Below are 23732 nucleotides of genomic sequence, written 5' to 3' on the forward strand. Positions count from 1 at the left end.
CATGGCTCTCTGCCTCCGTCCCCGCTGCGCGGCAGAGCAGTTCCAGCCCAGAACCTAGATAAGTTTCCTCCTAAATGTTTAGGCATAGCAGAAGGGAAAAAAAATCTTCATGTTTTTCTGGGCGTACATACCCCATCCTGCTGCACAGCCCCCTCCCCTCCCACTTCCAGGGTACCCCATAGAAGTAGTTCTTTCACATTTGGCTATTAAGTTCCTGTTTAATGCATCCAGCAGCCCAAACACGCTGTAAACCAGGAGTCTTCCCAGCCAGGACCCCCTGGAGGGCGTGGGCCGAAGGTGAGCTGGCACAGCGGGAGCTCCTGGCACCCAGGGTCTGTCTCGTATCGGCCCCTTGGGGTGACAGTCACTTGGTTTCAGAGTCGTCCCATGGCTCCGTCCCGATGGTCATCCCTGAGTGCTCGGCCTCTCCCGCCGTCACGCTGGCGCTGTCTGTGCTCCTCATCGCAGGAGGAAGGCTGGATATAAAAAGCGTGGAGGCTCTCAAAGCCAAGTTTGTTTCTCCTAGCTCCCAGCCAAGCATGTCCGATAACCACAGCTCAGGGAGGGCTGTAATTTCTCAAGTTTATATATAGAGGAGACGAGGCTGTGCCGTAGACAAGGACTATATAAAGGGGCTGGCCTGCCCCGCTCCCCCAGCCAGGCTGGTGGAGCAGGAGAGCCGCGGGGTGCCCCTCTCTGTGGCCATGGACACCTCCTACCCACGGGAGGACTACCTGCCTGCACCGTCCCACAAGCGGGAGCCGTCTCCCACCGTCCTCGCCATCGGCACCTCGCCACTGCCCCGTGACCACCTCATCTGGTCCGTCTTCAACACCATCTACATGAACTTCTGCTGTCTCGGCTTCGTGGCGCTCGCCTTCTCTGTCAAGGTACAGGCGCCAAGCGGGGACATGAGACTGAACATTTGGGGTACCCAAGAGCCCTCCTCATGCTGGTGCCACGGATGGACTTTCTGAGGAGGCACAGAGCATGTGGAATAACTACCCAGGAGGGCTGGGGCGGGGGGGGGACACGACAACAAGACCCCAACACACTCAAGAGGCTGGTTGTAGGTGACACCATCACCTGGTAAAGCCCCCACTCTTTTCCTGCCACCTGTTAGTGAGGCTGTGAGGCCCTCTAGATAACCACAGCCTCCTGCCACCACTGGAGGACCAACTGCTTCTTCCTAGGAGGTGCTGGGGTCCTGTGATGCCCCCGGTCCCTCTGCCTGCCCTCTGGCAGGAGCAGCTCCAGCTGGACTGGACCAGGGTGGAGAGATGGGGGAAAGCGAGGGCTGGAGCCAGCAAGGCTCCGAAAGAAGTAGGAAAGAAGCAGAAGGGAAAAACTCAGTGGCAAAGACAGCAGGGCTTGGGGGGGGGGGGGAGCAGGGGTGCACAGAGCCGGCAGGCAGCCTGGGAGGGATGGATGGAAGGACAGAGAGATGGCCAGCCACCCTCTTGGCTGGCGGGGAGCCGGCCGGCAGCGCGGGACTGCCCAGAGGGCTAAATTGCAGGCTGCGAGGGTGCCGAAGCCACGTAGCCAGGCTGGGAGGAGGCGCAGGGAGGGAGCTGCGGGCAGCCCGGGTGCTGCCGCCCCATCGCTTGGCTGTTGCAGGCACGGGACCGGAAAGTGGCCGGGGACGTGGAAGCCGCTCGGCGCTTCAGCTCCAAGGCCAGGTGCTACAATGCCCTGGCCACGGCGGGGAGCGTGGTGCTGCCGCTGCTGCTCGCCGCCCTGGTCATCACGGGCGTCATCCACCTCTCCAAGCTCGCCCAGGAGTCTGTGGGCTTCTTCACCTACCATTTCAGCGGGAGCGACGACGAGGACAAGTGACCAGTGAATGAAGAGCTTGTAGAGACTCCTTCGCGTCGCTGGTGGACCCCCGAAAAGACCAGCATAACCCAGCCACCACCCATCTCTGCTACACCGGGCCACAGCCGCACGCTTTCATGCCCACCGGGCAGCGCGTGGCCAGGTGGAAGGCAGTCCCGCAGCTTCTTCCACACCGCTGCATCTCCCCTCACCCTCCCCTGCCTGGTCCAGCACCCCCAGCCCCACGGTGCCTGACCCCAGCTCCCGGCCACCCTCCTTAGGACAGCTCAATTATTTTTATTTACTCTCGGGTTTTTTTTAACTCCCTTTATCCTGTGTGGAGCACAGCATCCCTCCAGCCTCGGTGATCACTATTTAAATCATTAAACCGTTTCAGTCGTTGCAAGTCTTCCGCGTGCGTGTGTGTAGTGTGGGGGTTGCTAAAGGGACAATATAAATACAGCTTTTTCACTCTGGTCATGTCCTTCGCAGCCAGAAGTAATAATCTCTGCGACCCTTAGAGCCACCCAGCCTGAAACAGCCGCAGGCTCTTGGGGCCCCTCCTGCGGCTGAGGAGGGGAAAGAAGCAGAGAAGCTTCTTGGCCCCATGGGGACATCCTCAAGCAGATGAGGTGCTATGACCTCCAAGGGGGCTGAGACCTGCAAACTCGTTGCAGTAAGGCAGACATCCCCCAGCAGGTCCCTGGGCAAGGACAGAGGGGATGAGCGCAGGACGCAGCCCCACTGCTCTGTGCTCTCCCTGTTGCCCTCCCCGGGCCAGAGCCGGCTCATTTCGGCAACTGGACTAAAAAGATCCCTTTTTTTCTCTTTGGGGGTGGATGACATGATAATGGTGACAATGACACCCCTTTTAGTGCCACCTGGGACCTGGCTCAGAGCTAGGCTTTATCCCCGGCCCTATCAAAATCCAAATCCAGGCGCAGCCCACGGGGCTGTTCTGGGGGATGCCAGTGTCCGTTTGTCCTGCCCCGCTGCAAAGAACTGCTGTTAATTAGGGGTTGGGTGACTTTTGACAAGGCCTGACAGAGAGCCAGCGTAATTATAAGGCAGAGGAGTGGCTTCGCCTCCTTCCCTAAGCGTTCCCACATGCTGCCTGTGGCAGGGACCAGCCGCAGGGCTTTTTATAAACTCCGTGGGATTCAGCTGAGATTCCTGGGGTTTGTTTGGAGAGGGCAGACCATGGCAGGGCAGGGAGCGCCTTCGACATCCCCTCGGCTTTGACCCATGTCTGGTCTAGCAAAGGTGCGGGGCTGGGAAACGAGGCACCGAAACCACCCCAGGAAGGGGGACGCAGGAGGGGATGCTGCCGCGAGGTGCAGAGCTGGGTGTTGGGGGGTATCATGCCCCCCACTTTGCACATGTACATGGGCACAGCCCTTCCCCTTTTCTCCCTCAGGGCTTTCTAGGACACCAAAAATGCTTTATGCAAGTACACAGCAGGTCTTTGCTAACTCTGAGGCTACTTAGCTGGAGGAGGGCTCTGCTCAGACCCCAGAAAAACACTGCACTTATAACCTGACAGAATATTAACAATAACTGATGCCTGGGCTTCCTATAGCCCTTCAAACATCACGTCAGAGGGGCTTTAACTCCAAAACTGCTTGAAAAGAGAGATGGTAATGTAGATAAGGGGTTAAAAACATGATAGGGATGTTACATGGTGAATAACTCAAAAGAAAAGGAGCTGTGCGCTTCTCAAATGGGGCTAAAATGCTTTTGGCTGTGTATTTTGTCACTAATACTAGTGCCAAAATAGCGCCCGTTCCACAGCACTGCCTGCTGCCCCACACTGCCTTGGCAGAGTTTGTCATTAGGGGATGCGCAGGATTTGGGGGGGGTCCCGGCCACTCACTGTATTGAAACCCCGGAGGCAGCTGTGCACTGCAGCCGAGGGATGCTCCTCTTTGCTGCCTGGCAGGTGGGAGTGACCTGGCGCAGCAGCAGTGGCCAAGTCTCCCTTGGGCCCCGAGTGGCGCAGGCATCGGGGAGAAGGCAAGGACCGAGCCAGGACGTGCTGGAGGAGCCGGGAGTCAGCACACGTATGGGCTGGGCTAAACACAGATTTATCAGCTAGGGGCATCCCTGTAGTTGCAGAAGTTTAAAGCACAAACAAGTCATGGGTGCTTAGAAAACTCATTTAAAACAGATGCTTTCAGGCTTGGCTTTGTCTCCTCTGCTGAGTGAGAGATGTTAAAGGCACATGAACAGGATTCGGGGGGCTCAGTGCCCCCCCAGCATAGACAAGGATGCTCAGCGTCACTTGGGGAGCTGCTGCCACCCCAGCCATGGTAAGAGCTCCGAGTCCAGCCCAACCCACTCCCCGGGGCCACAGAGGAAGATGGCACACATAGTTCCATAGGGGCAAAGGGTTTATGGCACAGCCTGGGACCCCCACCTTCCCACCCACCTTTACCTTCCCCCTCTGCCAGCATCTGCTCTTCAATTTGTTTCTGCTGCTTCAATGAGTAAAACCCGGATCAGCCAAGGTTTAAAATCCCTCGGTGAGCGACCTCTGAATCCAGCCGGCTGCCGTGGGGAAAGAGACGCTCTGCCCTACAACAAAAACCAACCTGTGTGAGATACGGGAACGGTTTCTCCCCAGATTGTCTCTGTTTTAGGCAACAGACCCAGGTGGTGACACCGTACCTTCACGCAGGGGAAACCGCTGCCCTGACTCCTCCAGGACAGCTTCCAGGGGAGACGCCGGAGGGTCCCGGGGAGACTCTGTCACTTGGATCCTGACCTCTTCTTTGGTGATGGAGAACTTCAGTTTGTTGCCGAAGTAGGAGACACCAGTGATTTTCAAGTTGTTGATGTCATCAGGAAAGGCAGGGTTGAAGCGGAGGCTGGTCTTTGTGATCCTGGAAAGGCAGAGCAGGTCAGCGGTGGGAACAAAGGGTGGCCACAAAGCAAGGCAGCATCGTGGGTCGGCCAACTGCCCAGACAGCACAGCCTCGTACGTCCCAGAGGAGCCTCCCGTTACTGCATGCACCTGTGGGCAGAAAGGGTCCTTGGCACATCCCAAGGCTCTCCGGGCAAATCCCAAACACACTGATGAATCGTTTGGTGAAGAGCTACTTGGGTCGTGATTTCACAGCCCAGCACCCTAAGGCATTCCTGTCCCTCTTCCAGTCCTCATTTGGGGTCTGTGGTTTCCATTAGGTTGGATTTTAATTAAAAAAAAAAAAAAAAAAAATTTTTTTTTACAAAGGCAGCTCAGTTCCCCACTCATGTTCAGAAGGTGGCTTTATTGGCTGCTACACTGGCAAAATTTTGGGAATACCCTGCTCTGAGATGGGGAGGGGACCAGGGCACAGGAATGAGCAGAGGTGGCCGTGGACCCCAAGCAGGCATGGCCACTGGAGCCTGGTCACACAAACCCATGGGCGCAGGCGCTGGGCCGTGAGCTGAAACTGACCTCTAGCCACGTGAGGGGCTCAGGAGGTGGCAGTAACTGGGATTTCTGGGGTGCAATTCAGCTTCAGCCAAAACACCTACGAACAAGTATCTGTCCTCATTTGCCATTGCTCTGAAAGCCGCACGAGGCGGGTCAGGAGCCGGTGGGAGCTCACCTCACGCCTGCTGGAGATGCTCTTGGAAGTGCTGCTCAATTAAATCGCAAGGCACGCCTGACTGCTAGCACTGCCCCTCTCTGCCGTTTGCCACCTCAGCAAAGATGCGTCTGCACAGCTTTGGTTTTCACGTTCCCTCTGGTCTGTGACCAAAGCGAGTCAGCAAGGCGACGTCCAAAAACCCACATCAGCTCCCACCCCTGCCAGTTTGAAGGGCTTTAAACTCAGCACTGCTATGTGCTCCTTCACCAAAAGATGATTAAATATATATATATATCTAAAAAGGAAAAAAAAAAAGTCAAGCAAACAGCTTGAATCCTTTCTCCAAGCCCTTACCTGAAGTCAAACAGAGCCCATATTTGTGTTTTGGCTTTGGGTGAGAAAAGACAATGGTCACTGTGAGCTCCTACTCAGATCTTGGCACACGAGAGCTCTCAGCCATCATTGCCAGTCTGTTGAGAGGGCTCAATGGACTGGAGAGGACTCAAGGGCGGCTCAAGAGACTGGAGAGCCTCAGCGGCAGGCCGACGTGCCAGCCAGCGCACGTGGCTCCCAACAGGCAGGGCAGGAGCGTGGCCTTGAGGGCTGTGTCAATGTCATCTCACCATCTGTGGAAATTTGGCTGGAGCCCCAAAGCCTGTGGCTTCAGCCTGTGCCAAGAGGGGCCCAACCTGACACACACGGAGCATCTGAAGACCTCTGAGCTTCACAAAAGCTGAGATTAAGGTTTTCAGCTGGGAATACGGTAGCTCACACCCAGCTCCACCAAGAAACTGGTGGGTTTCTCAGCAGCTTCTGGCCACACACACGGAGTGAAAACATATAGTTAGTGCTAGAAGGTTTCGGTGGAAATCAAAAGGCTTGTCAGGCTGATCCATCCTCAGTTAAACTAAGAATATGCTCAAAAGACTGGTGCTTCAGGGTTAAAACCACCAGGCTGCTTTGGATATGAGAGACAGCTTTGAAACTATATGAAGAGCTTAATGGTTTTTCTAAGGTATTTTAATGCTGTGGTGGTGCCAGCTGAGCTCTTTCCTCCACAGAGGCTTGCAGAGCCACATGTGTGCAGAGGGCAGATCGCTTCCGAGGGGCTGCGGAAGGCCCTTCAACACTACATCCAAAGGAGACAGGATGGCGTTATAGCCAAGCCGGAGGACAGACTTAGGGAATGACATTTAGCTTCCCAAATGTGCAACTCACTCATCAAGTGGCCCGGAGAGAGTCTCTTACCTGTTCCAAATCTGTTCCCTGCCCTTAAAGTGGGAATAGGCTTACAGCAGCTCAGTGGGGTGGTGGAGGACTGGGGTCTCCATTTACAGAGGTCCCCTTAGAAAGACCACAGTGTATAAGGTGTAACAAGCAGCAGTCCTGTGTTTGCCTGCGAGGTGGCTGTATGGACTTTCTCTTCAAATAGTTAACTGAAAGGCCAACGTAGTTGGTGGATCGTAGCCTTTAAGCTTCATCCACACTTAGTGAAGAAATCAAAGATACAACCACGTATGCGTTTCTGATACGCAGACACCAAAATGATACAGGCTAGCCACAATCCTGAGACCATACACAGATGCCTCTCTTCACTGAGGGTGTCAGCTAGCATTGAAGAACCCAGCGCTGGCCTAGCCTTGACGCCTCTTGAAGGCAATGGCTTCCAATACTGATGTAGAAATGGACCAAAGCTTATCACTTCTGATAACTCCGCCCTGTTCTCCACCAGTGACTAACTGTCCCCAGCACCCACAGCTCATCCAGGATTGTCAATGCTCCTATTTGTTCGTTACCTGCTGGGGGCTTTGGAGGATATTCTGGATGCTGCAAGTTCCTTTCTTTTTCGTGAGTGAAAACACATTGCTCCAACTAAACAGTAAGGTTTTGAATGACAGGCAGTTGCTTAGAAATTAAATGTGGCACAACTTAGGTCTCACCTGAACCCTGTGTAGCCAAAGAGGACAGCTTGCAAGAATCCACCCATCCCTGTCAAGAAGTTCACAGCTCCTGACCCATCTGAGTTCTCCGCCCAGATCTGCTCCAGCAAGATAAAGAAATGACTCAACAGTTGCACTGGGACTCTTCATACAGTTTTGTGAGTTAGAATAAGCTCATCATCGTCGCTGTCACCTATGTGGGGTTGCCGTGACCATGCCCTGCTGCCTGTCCTGGCATGAGCTGGTGGGTGGGCTCTGATGCATCTCCAAATATCCTACCATCTCCATTCCCTTTCCCATCCCTGGCAGGCAGAAGGAAGCCTGGGGTGAGCATAACAGTGACCCGTGGCTTGGTGTTGCCTGGTAGGAAGCAGATGCCTCCTTACTGCTCTTCAGAGCATGCAGAGGAGAGACAGAGTGCACAACCACCTAGCTCAATATATCAATAACCTAGTGACCTCAGGCAGCACAGGCTCCAGTCCAAGTGATGTCTCTCAGGGTGACGTGACCTACCTGGGAACAGGCGAGACAGAAACGAGAGGCGTTTGTCACAGGGAAGCACCCACGACATGCCACGCAGCTAACCTTGAAGGGCTCCGTGATGTTGCTGAAACACTTGTCCAGTTGGCTCTGGGCTCTCTGCACCTCCTTTAGCTCCAGCCAGCCCACTGCAAACATGCTCTGCCGGAGAGAAAAACGGCCTTTTGCCATCTGCTGTCTCCTCCAGGGGTGACAATACAGCAAAAGCTGCGGAGTGACACCACAGCTGGCATCCCTCTGACCCAGGGTAGGCATCTTCAGTGCACAAGCCAACCTCTGCACCGTCCACATTCTCGCAGAGTTTAAAGCAGGTCTGACAAACCATGCCCGCTGGCAGGACTGGCAGGGACTAACTCGGATGGGAACAGCCGCCTCGCGGATAAATCCCACCTTCAGCTCTGCCCCTCTCCTCACCCAGGTCATGGCTGGCCCATTCAGCTCAGTGACAGGTTCATACATCTCCAGGTCATTCCTCCGGACTTCAGAGCTCATGGGGAGCATCAGTGGGAATCCAAGCAAGACAACGTCAGCTTGTTTCACAGGCTCACCTGGGGAAGGGAGGCGGTCAGACCGCTTACGCCGGCTGAGAATGACCAGCAGACCCGTTGCCTATTTGCTCAAACGGGGAACAAACCTGGCTCACCCAGAATCACAAATGCAGAACAACAAACACCACATCAACAGGGGGAAGGTAGTGACACTGCAGGGAGAACAACTCATTGCTGCCTTGCTAGGGGCAGACCAGAAGAGCAGCTTACGGCTTGTCCTTGGCGCTGTGTTTGCTAGAAGCTGTGTTGAGGCGGGACACTGGCACAGCCCTAACGTGATGGCACCCAGACTGGTGTCACCTAAAACTTCAGGTGCAAGGGAATAGCTCCCACGGTCCCATGCACCCAGATTACCCTGCCCCTAACTGTGAGAACAGGGGCACTGAACTGGGCATGCATTTCCACTGGAACTGGCCCCTTTGCTTCCAGGGGGCCAGGGGTTGCTGGAAGGGCAACACATGGCACTGGGCCTTGGAAAGATAGACCTAACTGTCAGCAGTGGATTCATAGCAACCCTGTCACCTCCATCCCAGTACTAAAAGTCTCTTCCTATTCCCTGTGCTCCCAAATTTCCTATTTTTATGAGCCCACTAATGAGAAACCATCCACCAAGAGGCAGAAAAGTCACCTACGAGCCAGGCTTTCCACACTGGCAACCCAAAGGCTGCACTTGGAGAGCAACACTAGCGCTTTTACCTCAGCCAACCATTCGGCCGCTGTTCCCACCTTTGAACCAGCCAGAGCCCCCACTTCTTGCAGGCTTACAAAGAGTGATCAGCGGCCAGCTCAAAGGCCTGCTGCTGCCTCTCGGCTCACCTGGGCTGTAACCGTCGTACTCGGGATGATATTTCTTCTCTGCATCAAAGGGCACTTTGACTTTCTGGGCACAGTCCACCCACTCCTCCGGCACAGGGATCAAGAAGTCCCGAGCAACATCAGCTGCAAAATTTAAGCTGAAAAGAAGTGAGGAACAATGCTTTATGTCGGGCATGGGTGCCTGTGACCCCCTCGGAGAGGGGAAGAGAGGAGAGGGAAGAGAAAGAACTAATTGAGCCACAACTGCAAAGAAAGAGCTACTCCAAAAGAACATGGATCAAAGTTTAAGCTTGGGGTAACAGCTCTCATCACCGGAGTTGGGAGTCTGTTCCTCTAGCTTTACATGTCTCCAGCTGGCTAATTGTATAGACACCTCAGAAAAGGCAGGGAGAGAAACCCTCCTGTGGAGTGAAATACCTCTCAGCCTCTTGTGGACACCTGACACGGGTCAGACGAACCACCATGGGACCACCCACATCTTCCTGCTGGCTTACAGGCAGGCAAAGGAGACCAGCTCAGATAGAGGCATGCAAAGAGAGGAAAGGTGCCTCCCATGCAGGAGCCCTGCTGCCTCCCACCCCCCCCCAAATCGCTGGGCAGCGGAGAAGAGAGATGGGCCAGAGCTTCAACAAGGTGCGCGCGTTACCTCCGCTGGGCCACGGCGTTGGTGTACGCAGAGTTATCAACCCAGTAATGATACTCGTCCGGGGGCATGACACCTGGAGGAAGAGGAAGGGAACGCTTCACACCACAGCACAGCTGAGGTTTGGCATGGCTTCGTGGCCCTCCTCAGGGAAGTGGTGCAAGAAAGGGAAGCCCTGCCATTGCACTGATGCCTGGGCATGTGGCGAGGTGTTGCCTCTGGCAGGATCCCACAGCGATCTCGGTGGGAGAACTTAGGTGGTGCTTGCTGTGAAAGAGAAACAACCTGGCTTTCAGCTTTGGCTGACGGGCAGCAGATACCTCAACATGAGGGCATCTCCCTCCCTTCACAGGCAAGGTGACCTTCGAGTCATTGATTCCGTCAAGTCATTCAATCAAGATGATCAAGTCATTAAAACTTTCCCTGGCTACAAGCTCTGCTCCTTCCTTTGCTGCTTTAATGCAGATTGTCCCCCGGAGGAGAGACGGCCACTTCCCAAGAGAAATGTGAAAACAATTTAAATGTGTGACTCCTCTGAGGGCACTGGGGCTGTCTCCAAGGCTCTTTGCACCAAGAGTCAGCCTGCAGCAACCCCAGGGGCTCTTCTAGCTCTGACCACCCCGGTTTCATCAAGACCCCTTTGCTCTAACCCAGCCTTCTCCTCCAGACCTTCTTCCCACAAACACCTCTCCTTCCCTTCCCATTTTCTTCCTCAGTGTCCCCTTTCAGAAGCAGCCCATCACTAGTAACCTGCTCTCGCTAACATAAGGTGCTTCAGCAGGATCTCTGCCTGCAGAGGCACCCTTTGCCCTGCCAGACTCCGCCGCAGTAGTACTTGCCTGGCACCGACAGCGCCAGATGTCATTCAAGGGATTAAACTCCTGCAGGCCCCTGGGGAGTTTAAACTCAGGTACTTTAGAAAAGACTTAGAAAAGTCCTTCCTCTCTAAAGCCTTTGCACTCTGTTTTCTCTGAGCGCCACCGGTCACAACAGCAGATCTGGAGGTGCCCACGCTTGTGGCATCAGCTGGTACCACCATGGAAGGAGATATTTAGAGGTGTCCTATGGGTGGCAAGGGGCTGAGAGGAAAAACAACTGATACTGCGGCATTGGAAGAGAGCGGAGCATCTTGTCCCGTGTTCGCACAGACACAAACATCATCTGTGAGATATTCCAGAGGGCAAGAGCCTGAAGAGCCTGTGCGCTCCCGTCCAGGTCTGGCTGGAGGGGCTCCCAGCCCCTGCTCACAAACCCCTTCCCTACAAACATGTCTGGCAGTTGCAGAAGTACCTCTGATGTGGTAGCATCGCTCCTCCTCGCTCCACACCATCCTGCTACACCAGTACTGAGCCACGGCACTCACCAGCTTCAAGCCTCCATCCTCCCTGAACAGCTTCTGGTCCTGGAGGGAGCCAAAGCCAGAGAAAAACAGGGACATGAGGGAGACTCAGCCAGACCCAAACTCAGCAGGAGGACAGAAGCTCTAAGGAGATGGACGTAGCAGGAGAAAAGGACAGAAAACTGGCCTGGATTGAGCCAACAGGTTGCTGAGCCGCCCACGAGGAGCAAGGAAAGAGGAGGCAGAGCTGAAGAAGGGACCCTGGGGTGATACCGGCAATTTTGATGGGAGCAGACAGCAGGAGAGCCTCTGGGAAGGGACAGTGACCGTCACCAGAAGCCTGCAGGCCTTGCCACCAGGCCATTCAGGTGGCACACCCTCCCTTTACCTGCGTGGTGCAATAATACTGCTCAAAGGCCATCAAAACATCTCCCGTGACATGGATTTCTTGGGCTCCATAGACCTCCTCAGGGCAGACCTCCAGGCCGGTGGCTGCACTCTCCCACGGGAATTTAGCACCCTGCCAGGAGAAGACCTCAATGAGGCAGCTGAGCACAACACCTTGAGACGCCCTCCCCAGTCCACCACCTGCAGGCAGCTCTCAGCCCCGCCTAAAACTAGAGCCGGAGAGGAGAGCAAAGCCCAGCGGCGCTCCCGGGTGGCAGCGGCTGGGCCGCGTTGCCCCTCCGCCCAGCGCCTCTGTCCCCACCTTGTAGCCTTGCTCCTGCGCGTTGCGCAAGGCTCCTTCCAGCATGCGAATGCGGTACTCCAGGATGGCTCGGGCAGCTTCAGGATAAAACAGCAGAATGTTCGGGAACATCCAGGTGTCCTGGACACAGGCAAGGAAGGCAAGGTGGTGGGATTGGCTGGTAGGGCACCCCAATGCTCCCCCTTCGAGTCCCTGCCATCCCAAACGCTCTCACCCTGATTTTGCTATTACTTAAAGGTGCTGTCCTGAGGACTCATTAAAAGGGATAAATCCACAAGGGGCTGTTTCTGCCCATGCCTGCTACTCTCTGGGATCTCACTAGGATGATCTCAGCAGGACCTCCCACCATGCAAGAGAAGGGAGGCAGGACTCCTCCAAAGCCAAAGGCTCTGGAGAGGGTCAAAACCATGCGCACCACCAGACAGAAAGCACACGAGGTCCACAGGACCGAAAAGCCATTCCTACTGAAAGACCAGACTGGGTTTAGCACAGGCGCCTCAACACCATCCAGCAGCGTCTCCTGCTCACGCCACGCCATCGTCACTCAGCTGCAGAGCTGTGCACCCGGTCGGCGTGGCTGCTCCGAGAGCAGACCTAAGCCTCTGGCTGGGGCAAAGCCACCCAGCCCGGCTGGCTTACTGAGTACGCACCAAACCTACGTTTAAAAGCTGAATGTGCCCATCACAGAAAACACACTATTTTTTCAGTGGTTCAGCCAAAATAGGGCTTGTTGATGCCACCAAAGCTGGGAGGAGAAGGACAGGTTTCAACTTGCTTCATTTTCAACAGCTAAAAGTTGGTGGCCGTGCTCTAAGCTAGTCACCCTTGAGCGAGCAACCTGAGCTACCGTAGCCCCAGACCTCAGCCTGGGGGAGGGGGCTGCCCTGCGGCGGGGTGTCTCCTTGCCCCTCGCCCTCCCCGCCTATGCAGCAGCCCCAGGCATCTAGCTCCAATTTAGGCAATTTGCTTTTGAGTTAGAGGACAAGCCAGGTGAGTAACTCCAGGGATCGAGCTGAGTCTGGGTAGCTGTTACCAAAGGAGCCGGAGGATGCTCTCCAGCAAGAGGCTGGTGCCGGGGAGGGCAAGAAGGAGGCCTGCAGCCTCCTGTGAGTCTTCCCCACCCCGGTCGCTGTGCAAAGCCCCCAGGTTACCTGCTAGCACAACCCCCGCCCACCTGGTCCCAGAAGACGTGCCCCCAGTAGTCCTCGCCCTGAGTGCCGTTGGACAAGCCACCAGGGCTGATGCCGTGGAAGAGGAAGCCCACGTTCCCCTGGGGCGGGATGGCGCTCAGCAGGTAGTAGAGACACCCGTAGAGGGCCTGCCTCAGAGGCAGAGGTCCATCCAGGTCTACGCAGCAGCCTCGCCACAGCGCAGCCCACGCGAGGGCGTGGGAGGCGTGCAGGGAGCCGGCAGCAACGAGGGCCAGCCCTTCGCTGTAGCTCCTCTTTGCCTCCTCCTCGCTTTCAGCCACGGCCGTCAGGAACTCCCAGGATCGCTCCCGCTCCTCCCCATGCAACGTCAAGGCTGGCGGCACGGGAGTCCAGAGCATGTGAACGGTGGGACGGGGTCCCCCCTCTACCTCGGGAACCAGCGTCTTCCCGTAGATGTAGCTGTGGGAGACAGCAAGCCACTGGGAAAGGGAGAGCGGAGCAGGTGGGACTCCGTGCGCATCCACCATGCAGCAGGGACACCCCCCCCCCCCCCCAGCAGCTCTGTTACCCCCTCGTCCCCACACTTCAGCTCAGCTGCCGTCCCGCCCCCACAGCGCAGGAAACAAATTCATTACAGCTGGTCCCAAATCCCAGCAAGCCATTGTTAGAGGTCAGCTCCTCCAAACTCACCGTCTTCCCCAAACCCACTTTGTGAGCACATCTAGTCCCTGTGGCCTTTGCTGCTCTCTTACATGACGGCGTAAGCAGTAATTCTGGAGTTGCAACTAATAAAAATGTTCCTATACTTAATTTGGGGGCCTTTATATACATGCCAGGAAGAAGCAGATTTGCACAAGCCTCCACGCTACTTACCATTTCAGCCTAGCTCTAGCCTTATTTTTGTAATTTATTTCCTAACAGCGAGCAGGGCAGCGTGCGACAGCCTGTGAAGGACACGGGCAGGGCAAGGTCCCCCCGGTGACCCAAACTCACTGTGCTCCCTGGAAGTCTGGGCCTTGGTTCAGGTCCAAGTCCTGGCTCTTTGGCACAAACGGAGTCTGGAGCTGGACCGTGATGGGTTTGGTGGCTTGAGCCGATCGTCGGATGGTGATGCTGAAGGCCATCAAGTGGATGAGGGAACGGTGAGCGTAGATCTGGTGGGTGGCTGTATACTCCGTTGACTGAAGCACGTGGCTGAAGGTCCCTGTAAGCACAACGAGCGCCATCAGCCCTTTGAACCACGCGGTCTTGATGTTCTGCCCCAGACTCCCACTTCTGCCCTATCTACCGGTTGCTACTGGCAAAGGAACCCCCTTTCCCAGGTCCGGATCCAGTCACAGCTTTTGACTGGACAGCACTGCTAACACACTGAATCTGGCCAAGCTGCTGAGGAACGATTCGCGCTATAAAACATTTTACCAGGCTTTGTGATTAAACAGGGTTTACTAAGCCTGGCTCCAGCAGGGATTGAGATACAGTCTGAAAATCTCTCCTATTCTCAGAAGAAAGGGAACTTTTCCACTTGCTCCAACACAACTTCAGAAGAACAACACCCTGCAGGTGAACGGAGACTGAGCAGGAGAAAGATGCAACCTTGTGGAAGAGGCAACACGGGCAAAGAGACTTTTAACTTCTAGAAGAGGGTCGCTAGCAGCCAGAGGGAAAGAGCGATGGGTGCCCAGGACGGAGATCTGAAAGGAGGCAGCAGGACAGGGAGATTCCTGCCCGTGCTCTGCTGTACCCGTCCGGGTGGCCAAGGTGAAGGTCTCAGCCGGGCTGCCCGCACTGGGCACTGCCATCCTAACGTTGACAGGGCTGGGGATGTCGGCACGGTGCGTGTCTCCCGCCGCCCCGTTGTACACGCCGTTGACGTGGAGGATGTCCCGGTACACACGGGTGCCCAGGTAAGCGTTAGTCACCGTAGCCAGCAGCCGAGGGTCTGAGGGCAGAGAAGCGGAGGTGAACGTGGCGGGGTCCTCTTTGCCATCAGCCATTTCTACCAACCCGAGCTGCAGAAGAACAACAAAGTCAGGTACAAGGGTTGAACGGACAAAGCCAGGGCAGGCTGAGCGCGGCCGTGCTGGACGCCAGCCAAAAGCGGGGGCTGCAAACCGCTTGTCCCTCTGCAACCTTCCTGAAGCATCCCGGGCACGGGAAAGGCTGGGTGCTCTCCTGCCTCCAGCCTCATCACGTTCCTAGGGCCTCCGTTTGTTTTGGTCTCCCTGCTGACCACCTCCACCCCAGCTTTCCCCCCGGCGCCTGGGGCAGGTCTCCCCCCACCGGGCACGTTTCCTCCTTTGGAGCCTCCCTTGTTCCCTCGTGGCTCCAGCGTCTCCCAGCCACGGCGGCGGCTCCTCCAGCTCACCCAAACCTCACAGGCTCTGGCTTTGTTACTTCTCCAATTCCCCCCTGCTTCCCCTTCTGCTGCCCTTTCCGTGATAGGATCTCACCAGTTTCTCCCAACACAACACAGCCACCTTCCTCTTCTTTCCTCCTCTTCCTCCCAGCACTATTTGTGACAATATTGAACACTCTTCTGTGGCCTCAGTGGCTCCCCACCTCCCAGCTCACTGCACCCCTGTGCTCCCGCTCACTCCTGCATCTCTAGCTCAGCTTCAGTACTGGCTTGCTGGGCTAGGAGCTTCTTATTTCACCGATATAAAAATATGCATTTATATAACATATAAACACATATATGTTAAAGATATAGACACATATAGACACATATAAACACCACCTTACAAAAGGGAGCTGTAGCTGGCGCCTGGCAATGCTAAGCACTAGAATACTATAGAAATTACAGAGCAAGGCTCTCCAAGGGGAGCAGAAAAGCCAGCCGGGGCGGCACGAGAGCAGCATGAGCACGCCCCAGCCAGGCTGGCAGTCCCCGAAATCCCTCCCCAATAGCAGCTGGCAGCTCTCAGGGACAGCTCAGTTTCCTCATGCCAGGCGGTGCCTGAGATTGAATTGTGAGAAAAGGCTTCCTCCTGCCTTCAGGGAGGTTAAAAAAAAAAACCCAAACCAAACGAAAACAAAACCAGGAGGGGTGCGGAACACGAGGAAGTTAGATCTTGCCTTCAGTCTGGGGCTGAACATGAACTCTGGCCGTGCAGGCGGAGGCTGCTGCTGAGGCTCCCGCAGAAGGGGAAGGACGGAAGTTACCCAGCTGAGAAAGAAGGAAGGAAATAACTTTTTTTCCCTCTCCTTAAACTAACTAACTAAGAATACATAGTCTTGACATGCAGGTGTTTGCCCAGATAAGCTCACTGCCCACGGCAGGGAGTGCAGATATTCCGGGGCTGTCCTGCACTCCAGGGAAGGGGGAACCTAGAAAGAAACCAGTCTATGATGATTTCTTATCAAAACGTCACCTGAGAACTGCAGCGATGGCCGGGGTGGAGAGCTGGGGCTGCCCTCCGGCCAGCGGGTGGGGGGAGCAGCGCACGCACCTCCGCGGCAGGAACCGCCTGTGACAACCACCCTCCGTCCCCAGCCACGCTCTAGCCCTTTTCCTCGCCTGCTTTCAGAGGGAATGGATCCAGATTTCAGTCCTGGCTTCCTTCCCATGACCCCCACCCCCACCCCATGCTGTTCTGGGCACGGCCGAGCACCGCGCCCTGACTTCCCGCGCCGCTCGGGCACCGCTGGCATCCAGCCCTGCTCCTCCCAGCCCCTAACCTCTCCTACCACCTCTAAAGCCCAGTTACAGAGCGAGCAGCGTTTTACCGAGCTGCCCCCAAAGAGGGCCGGGCCAGCGGCCATTACACAAGAAAATGCCGGTGCTTCCCCGGGCTGAGCTCCGCCACGCACCAGGGCCACGCTGCCGTGGGCACAGCACCCGTCCCCAGCAGCTCTGTGCCCCGGCGTGACCGTGCCCCGGCTCCTGCCTCGCTGCAGACGGGTGCTCCAAAGAGATCCGTGACCGAGTCTGAGAGTCCTCGAGACAGCCGGCAGTCAGTGCTGCACGCACGTCCTCTGACCGTGGCAAAGGCTCAAGTTATCTGTTTCCCTGCGGAGCTTTTTGGAGCTGGCAAAGCTCCAGCTGCCTTGTGTCGCGGGCGAGCCGAAAGGCAGCTCCCGTAACTGCTGAATGCACCGGCTCAAATCCACCCCACGTCGTGGCCTTTGGCAAAGGGAGGTGACGGCCCCTCCATGGACACTTTCACCCCCTGTCAAACACGCAAGCGTCGGACAGCACAGAAGCATTGCGTTACAAACCCAAGCTCGAGGCGGGGGAAGAGCAAATTACTGTGGATCTAAATGGAAATTCCCCCTGGATCCCAACACGCCTCCAGCTCACTTGCCAACGCTCACTAGAAGATGGAGGCTCCCAGGTGTTACTTGATCCTGTGTCTCTCCTATCTCAGAGCCTTTCCTGCTCCCTGCCCCATGCTATCAGCCACCTCCACGCTCAGTCCAAGCGTGGGACAGCCCCAGATTTTACCCGTCAGCCCTCACACGCCTGCAGCAGGAGCACCTTCCAGGTTCCCTGCTTGGCCCCCATCGAGCACTGCCCATCCCCAACGTGTCAGAGGGGCATCACATCAGCAGTTTCTCTGTCCCGCCCTGTGCGGCACGTTTGGTGCTTGTAGAAACAAACCTCTCTTAGCAGGAAGAGCTACGGTTCTGTCCTCGCGGAGCAGGGGAGACACAGAGAGCGCTGCCGCCGGACACGGTGCCTCTTACCGACCTGCTGCCTCTGCCCCGGCACTCAGAGAGGATTATCTCATTGAGCAATCCAGCATTTACAGGATAGATATTACACATCTGTCCTTCTCAGGGGAGGTGAAAGCTCCTCACCTCCTGAGCCACGCAGGACGAGACCCTCCATATCGAGCCCTAAGCCCACCACTGCCAGCCCCAAAGAGTTGGGAGGAACGCAAGGTCAGAGACCACGCTGGAAACACGGCGTGAGCTTGTAGGGAAGAGACTGGGGGGCACAAATAAAGGCAACGTTGTTTGTCCTACCTCCGGGTCCAGCCACGCTGAACAGGACCGGAGGGAAGGTTTTCCATGGGCACACATGGTAGCGTGTCCTGGAGCGGCCCTCCTGACACAACACACCCAGGGAGAGGAGGAGCAGCAGCAAGGATGTCCGGTTTAAGAAAAAGAGCTGCTGTACGCCTTCCTGACCAAACCAAGAGGTGGAAAGGGACAAAGAGCTCTGCTGCGTCAGCTGCTCCTGGTCGGCTCCGCGCCAGCTTCCCGGATTCACCGGGGAAGCAGCCGAAGAGGCAGACTGATCCTTGCTGGATCAGTCCTACTGCTGCGGACACCCGAGCGACGCCTTGCAGAAATCCTGGCGAGCAGCAAAGGGCAGGGCCCAATCATTGATATTGGCTCCCAGCTCTACCCCTTTCGTGTTCAAGGATCTAAACTCATACCTTCCCACAGGATGTCTAATTTAGTCTCTTCTTTAATCTTTGTGAGCGCCAGCTAGTCTCAGGCAAGGGCTGGATCTATGGCAGAGGCAAGTAGATGCAACCCGCTGGAGAGCAGGCAGGCTCCCCCCGCTCGCCTCCGGGCAGAGACCCCACCAAGGCTCTGGGGTGCGGGAGTCCCCTCCAGCAGCCGCCAGCGCCCCGGCGAAGAACATTTCTCTCCCCCAGCTGAGCCAACAGGCACGCACTCTGCTTCCTGCGCTTTACTAAAGGAATATTGAAACACTCTCTTCCAGAAAAGCCCTTTCTCACAGCAAGCCAAAACCTCCTCGAACTCTGCCATGGCTTTTTTCAAAGTAGCCGGTCTTGCTGTGAGCAGAACGGAGGGTTTCTGAAGGCTTTTTTCCTTATTCATCCTCACAGTATGATTTTCTCCCAGATAAGTCAGGGCACAGTCGGGTTTCTCTAAGAATTTTGGGGGAAATACATTAAACATATTTGTCCTTTACCACCAGCCATTTCTCCAGCTTCCCAAGGATTTTAATTGGCCTGTTTCTTTAGCTCTTGTTCAGAACAAAATTTGCAAGGCTTTACTCCTCAACAACGAGATTATTCTCCTACTAGTCACAGAAAACACAACCAAGCCTTTCACAGCTGCCCCGATCGACGTGGCCGCTCTTGCTGCCACCCGTTAGTCCCAGCAATGCTCCTCCACACAAGCTTTTGCCGCAGCTGAGAAGCTTCATCTACAGGAGCAAAAGGAGGTTTCTGGGGGGTTTCAGGAAGGGACCAAGACACAGGAATGCCCCCCCTCCTTCGCACCCTAAAACGCTGAACACGTGAGGGCTGGTGGCGAGGGGGGATCCGAGATGCCTGCTTCGGTGCTACCAAACGGCAGGCTGGGGCAGCCAGCGCCCACGGGGGCTGCAGTCGTGTCTGAGTAGTTCCCTGAGCAGACAGGTCCCTCTGTCTGGTCTAGACTAACAGAAACCGAGCTAGAACTGCTCACAGCCTGCAGGCAGCGGGGGCAAGGCAGGGAGGTGGCTGCTACCTGGATGCTGCTTCCTGACAAGGAGGAGAAAGAGCAGCTGCTCCCAGCGACGCGCAGGTCAGCATTTCTGTCGCTAAAAGCTGCATAAAGAGGCACAGCAGAACATGGGTTTGCTCTAGAAGATCAACTAAGGCTAAGGGGGAAGTAAGTAGGTAAGCGTGAGATGTCATCTAGGGGGGTTTCCTAAAAGTCACTATCCCTTTCCCTCACAGAGGAAGATGTTTTATGAAACTCACAGAGGCAGACGCTTTGCAAACAAAACAAAAACAAAAACAAAAGAAAAATCTTTACTGCCCAAGGCTCTGCCGCCCCCCCAGCTTTGCGCCTGCCGCACAGAGATTGCCGACTCTCAGCTGGTCGGAAAAAGGCTCTGATGAGCGGGGGATCAAAGGGAAACCCTTTGGAAAGCCAGCTGCAAGGTAAGAGGATTCTGCTACACCTTTTAAATTTCAGCAGCCACCTTCTGTCAACAAAGGTGCGCTTGACGCAAGCATCCGCATGTGAGAGGAACACGATGCAGGCTCGAGCTTTCAGCCACTTCTGGTCTCAGGCTGTGGGAAATAGGAAGTTGCTTTTGCAAACCCCAGCCCGACTTGATCAAACACTGGCAGCAGTCTGTCAGCACCGTAGATGGTCTGTGGCTGACAGGCTCGCAGGGCAAACACCGCCGCGTAAGGAGGAACCCCTTCGGCAGTTTTGTGCCTATGCAAACACTGGACCGCAAAGAGAAGGCATCGTCACGGAAGGGATGAGCGGGGTCCTGCTCGCTGCAATCAGAGAAGATCAGGGAACATGTCTGCAGCGGCCTAAAAAAAGTTGTTTAAAAAAAAGTACATTGTGTTTTGAGTGTTATAAATTTTAACAAGCCCAAGAAGAGGTTTGCTCCCTCAGAGCATCATGGAGAGGTCCCACCTTGCTGGCTGGGGAGACAGTTTTTAACCTCAGAGGTGTGGGGAGTTGGATGCTGCTGAGGGAAACGCCACACAACAAAAAACCAACGCCACAAACAAAAAACCAACGCCACAAACAAAAAACCAACGCCACAAACAAAAAACCAACGCCACAAACAAAAAACCAACGCCACAAACAAAAAACCAACGCCACAAACAAAAAACCAACGCCACAAACAAAAAACCAACGCCACAAACAAAAAACCAACGCCACAAACAACCGAATCCATGCTTAAGGGAAGGAAAAACAGAAAAGCAGCAGCAAGCAATTTGGGAAAACCTTGCCGTTTAAGACTTTCCCGCTGCCGTGCCCTTGGGAGAGCGGCGAGCCTGGTGCCGAGGGGCGGCGGGTGCTGGCAGCGGTGACAGGCTGGGCAGCTGCAGCCGGGTCACAGTGAGACGAGCAGCGCGCTCGCCCTGCCACCGCCATGTGGGGCTTTCAGCAGGGCTCCCGGCTGCTGGCCTCCATGCTGCGGACCCCACGGGTCCCCCGGGCACAGGTCACCTCCAAGCCACCTGAACATCCAGTCTCTGCTGCTGTGAGTAGCTTGTGGGGGGCTGAAAAGATGGGGGGGAGGACCTGCTCCCAGGGGACACCCTGGTCGGAGGGGCACAAAACCCCCTCTGCATTAGAGCCAAATTATTTTTGTGGGGAGTGAAAGCAAAAGGGGAGGGGTGAGAAAAAGGAAGAAAGGTGCCCCCAGTGCAGGGCAAGCTCCAGCCTGCACCCCCACCCACCCTGCTCCCAGCTCTTGCTTCCATTTTATTTTATCCTTTCAGCCTCTTCTTTAACATTTGGGGTTCAGGGTACCTGCTATGGGGTCCCTGCAGCCCAGGGTGCCCCCCAGGGAGGCTAAGCCATGGGGCAGCCTGAGGACCTCAGGGAGGGGTGTCAGCAGCACCGATAGTTCCTCAAGGCACCCTACCAGCTCAGGGACAGACCCGGGCCCCGTCCCCCCCCCTTTCATGGGACACTCACCCCAGGGCAGATGACCCTGTGGGCAAGGATGGGGTCTGCTCTCATCGCAGAGCCAGAGCCTATAAGTCCTTCCAGCATCCCCCCCTCTGGGGAGGATCCCCATCAAAACAGGAGCCGCTCCAGCTGCGGGCACCCTCCTGGGCCAGGTGAAACACGCTTGGAAAAAGGGGGTTTTCACCAGAAAGCTTCACCGGGTTTCACCTCCACCCCTTGCTTGTAGAGTTGTAACTCCTGCTGCCTTTCCAAGGTCTGCAAAAAAGTGCTCCACGAGCCTGGAGACTCTTTTTCTAGCCAAATGAAAAAGAAATAGAGGTGACAGTGCAAGGGGTTAAATGCTGCCCTCATGCACCAGAAATATAAGAGGCTGCTGCTCGCTGTCATTCACACCTCAAAGTCGTTTGAAAGTCAGCCACAGCCGCTTCTGGAAACACGGTGAGCCCAAGCCTCGCTGCTGACTGACGGTCACAAGTTGCTCTGCTTTCCCAGTATCATGACAGAGAAGCACAGAGGGATGGAATCGAACCTAGGGAGCAGCCAGCTTGCTCCGCTGCCGGCAGAAGCCGCTGCGCGTGCCCAAGCCTCCGTCCCCCAGCCCCAGGAACGTCCCTCTGACAGCCGTGGGGCTGGAAGAGCCGGGGCACAGAGGAGCGCGCTTGATCCATCGCGTTAGAGACAGCACCAGCGTGCGACGTCCCAGGAACGCCGCGTACAGCGCAGCCAGCCCACTAACGCTTCTGTTTCCTCTCCTGCCGGCAGGAGCAAGTCATTGCTTTTTCCGTGATGTGTGCGTGCTTCCTGATGCCAACAGCCTGGATCCTGGCACACGTGGAGCACTACAAGAGCAGGACAGAATAAGAAGTGGCAAGAGCAACCTGCACCCCATTGAGAGCAGAAGTATGAGCGAAGATAAGGCCACAGAACAGATCTTCGCTGGGGAGGAACCCTCCGAGTTTGTTCATTAAAATTCACCTTAGCATTCAGCATAACGGCTCGCTGGTTTTGCTTCGACCACGTGCTTGTTCACGGGGGAGTGGATCTGTAATCCTGCCCCTGGACAGCACCACCGTCCTAAAGGGGGTAATTCCACTGTGAGTCTGCAGCAGGCTCCAGCAGGGAGGTGCATTTCCCACTGCAGCTTTTACCTTGTACAGTTGCAGCAAAGCACAGGGCAGATACCAAGGAACAACTCGCAGCACTAGCAAGGAAGCAAAAGCGAGTTAAATTCCTAGCAAGAAAATACTCAAAGGCTGTAGGTGATGTTTAAAACGGCCTGCAGCCTGGGTGCCACACATCTGACTCCTCTTCCTCCTGCACAAAGAACCTCTCACCCCACAAACGCACCAAATTGCCCAAGTTATTTGTGTTAGGGAAGCAGACAGCCAGCACTTGCTCCCACACAGGAAGGTCTGGGCAGCAAATAATACTTCCAGGTATCTGGGAAAAGCCTCTGAACCATCTGCCGCAACTCACTTTCTCCACACGCACTTCAGTGAGCCGCTCAGAAACGTACACGCCCTGAGCGCTCCACAGCGCGAGTGGGTTGCCCAAATACTCTCGGGAGGCTTTAGTGCTGCTTCAGCGGTAACACTTCAGGGTTTTTTGATACTCATCTAAAGCGAGAGCAGCCCCACGATGCGTTAGCTTTGCCACACGGTTGGCATTTCCCTTGCTCCCAACCCGTAGCGACACGACGCTACTACAGAGATTGTGCTTTTTGAAGCCCTTTTCCTGTCCTGAGCTGTGGAAAAAAGGAAACACTTCCCGATGAGAACGCTGCTCCCCTCCGCGTGCTCTTCTGAAGTCAGTAAAAGCGACATCAAGGATGAGCTTTGGAAGACAAGATGCAGCATGAACTAGGAAAAGTCAGACTGTTTTCTCTTCCTGTGCCGTGCAGCGTGGCTCAGTGCATGCTCCCGCAGCTGCACAAACAAGGGCAGCACAAAAAGCCCGACGGGGCGGGCAGGGAAGAGGCAGGCATTCAGAACGGAGCAACTCCAAACGAGCGACAAATTTAGGCCAGAACTGATTAGAGGGTGACCAGGTATAGGGGCTGACAGTCTTTTGTTGTTGTTGGTTTTAAGAAGTTTAAGTCTCCCTTGCCTGAAGCACCTTTGCACCTGCAGAGCAGTCTAGCATCAGCCACGTGCTTTCTTTCGGCTGCTGGCATTAAACCCCCAGAGTCAAGAGAGCAAACTAGAAAAAGCACACTAAGTATAAGGATTCCCGTAGTCCAGTTTGTCAGAGCGACACCAGAGAATCAAACTGGTAACTAGAGCTCTCCAGTCACAGCAGTAA

The 23732-nt window shown here is 55.5% G+C and overlaps 2 protein-coding genes and 1 long non-coding RNA gene across 8 annotated transcripts; 2 read left to right on the top strand and 1 right to left on the bottom strand.

Moving 5' to 3' along the window:
* Window positions 1-409: 409 nt before the first annotated feature.
* Window positions 410-18151, bottom strand: PGGHG (protein-glucosylgalactosylhydroxylysine glucosidase). Of its 6 annotated transcripts, none has more exons than XR_012660865.1 (15): window positions 18045-18148; window positions 14818-15085; window positions 14070-14280; window positions 13100-13535; window positions 11926-12045; window positions 11605-11736; window positions 11168-11279; window positions 9881-9953; window positions 9235-9371; window positions 8285-8418; window positions 7916-8011; window positions 7331-7428; window positions 4483-4697; window positions 4250-4389; window positions 410-476 (listed from the first exon to the last, which is right to left on the bottom strand). XR_012660865.1 is itself a non-coding variant. In XM_075095324.1 (15 exons), exons 2-15 carry the CDS (start codon window positions 16170-16172, stop codon window positions 4325-4327), a joined length of 2118 nt encoding a protein of 705 aa, XP_074951425.1. In that variant the 5' UTR covers window positions 16173-16242; window positions 17677-17782; the 3' UTR covers window positions 3909-4324. The 6 variants fall into 6 exon arrangements, 4 of the variants coding, with proteins under 4 accessions (XP_074951425.1, XP_074951424.1, XP_074951423.1 ...); XM_075095324.1 differs by lacking the exons at window positions 410-476; window positions 18045-18148 and adding exons at window positions 16152-16242; window positions 17677-17782 and having other exon boundaries at window positions 3909-4389; XM_075095323.1 differs by lacking the exons at window positions 410-476; window positions 18045-18148 and adding exons at window positions 16152-16242; window positions 16887-17047 and having other exon boundaries at window positions 3909-4389.
* On the top strand, window positions 454-2216 carry LOC142058150 (interferon-induced transmembrane protein 5-like). The gene is made up of 2 exons (XM_075095331.1): window positions 454-890; window positions 1618-2216. Exons 1-2 carry the CDS (start codon window positions 705-707, stop codon window positions 1834-1836), a joined length of 405 nt encoding a protein of 134 aa, XP_074951432.1. The 5' UTR covers window positions 454-704; the 3' UTR covers window positions 1837-2216.
* A 1456-nt stretch (window positions 18152-19607) lies between the features above and the next one.
* Window positions 19608-22417, top strand: LOC142058154 (uncharacterized). Its single transcript, XR_012660868.1, has 2 exons — window positions 19608-20997; window positions 22194-22417. It is a non-coding gene; the product is annotated as an uncharacterized LOC142058154 (long non-coding RNA).
* The last annotated feature ends 1315 nt before the right edge of the window (window positions 22418-23732 follow it).

Source organism: Phalacrocorax aristotelis, chromosome 5 (assembly GCF_949628215.1).
Source record: "Phalacrocorax aristotelis chromosome 5, bGulAri2.1, whole genome shotgun sequence".
NCBI lineage: Eukaryota > Metazoa > Chordata > Aves > Suliformes > Phalacrocoracidae > Phalacrocorax > Phalacrocorax aristotelis.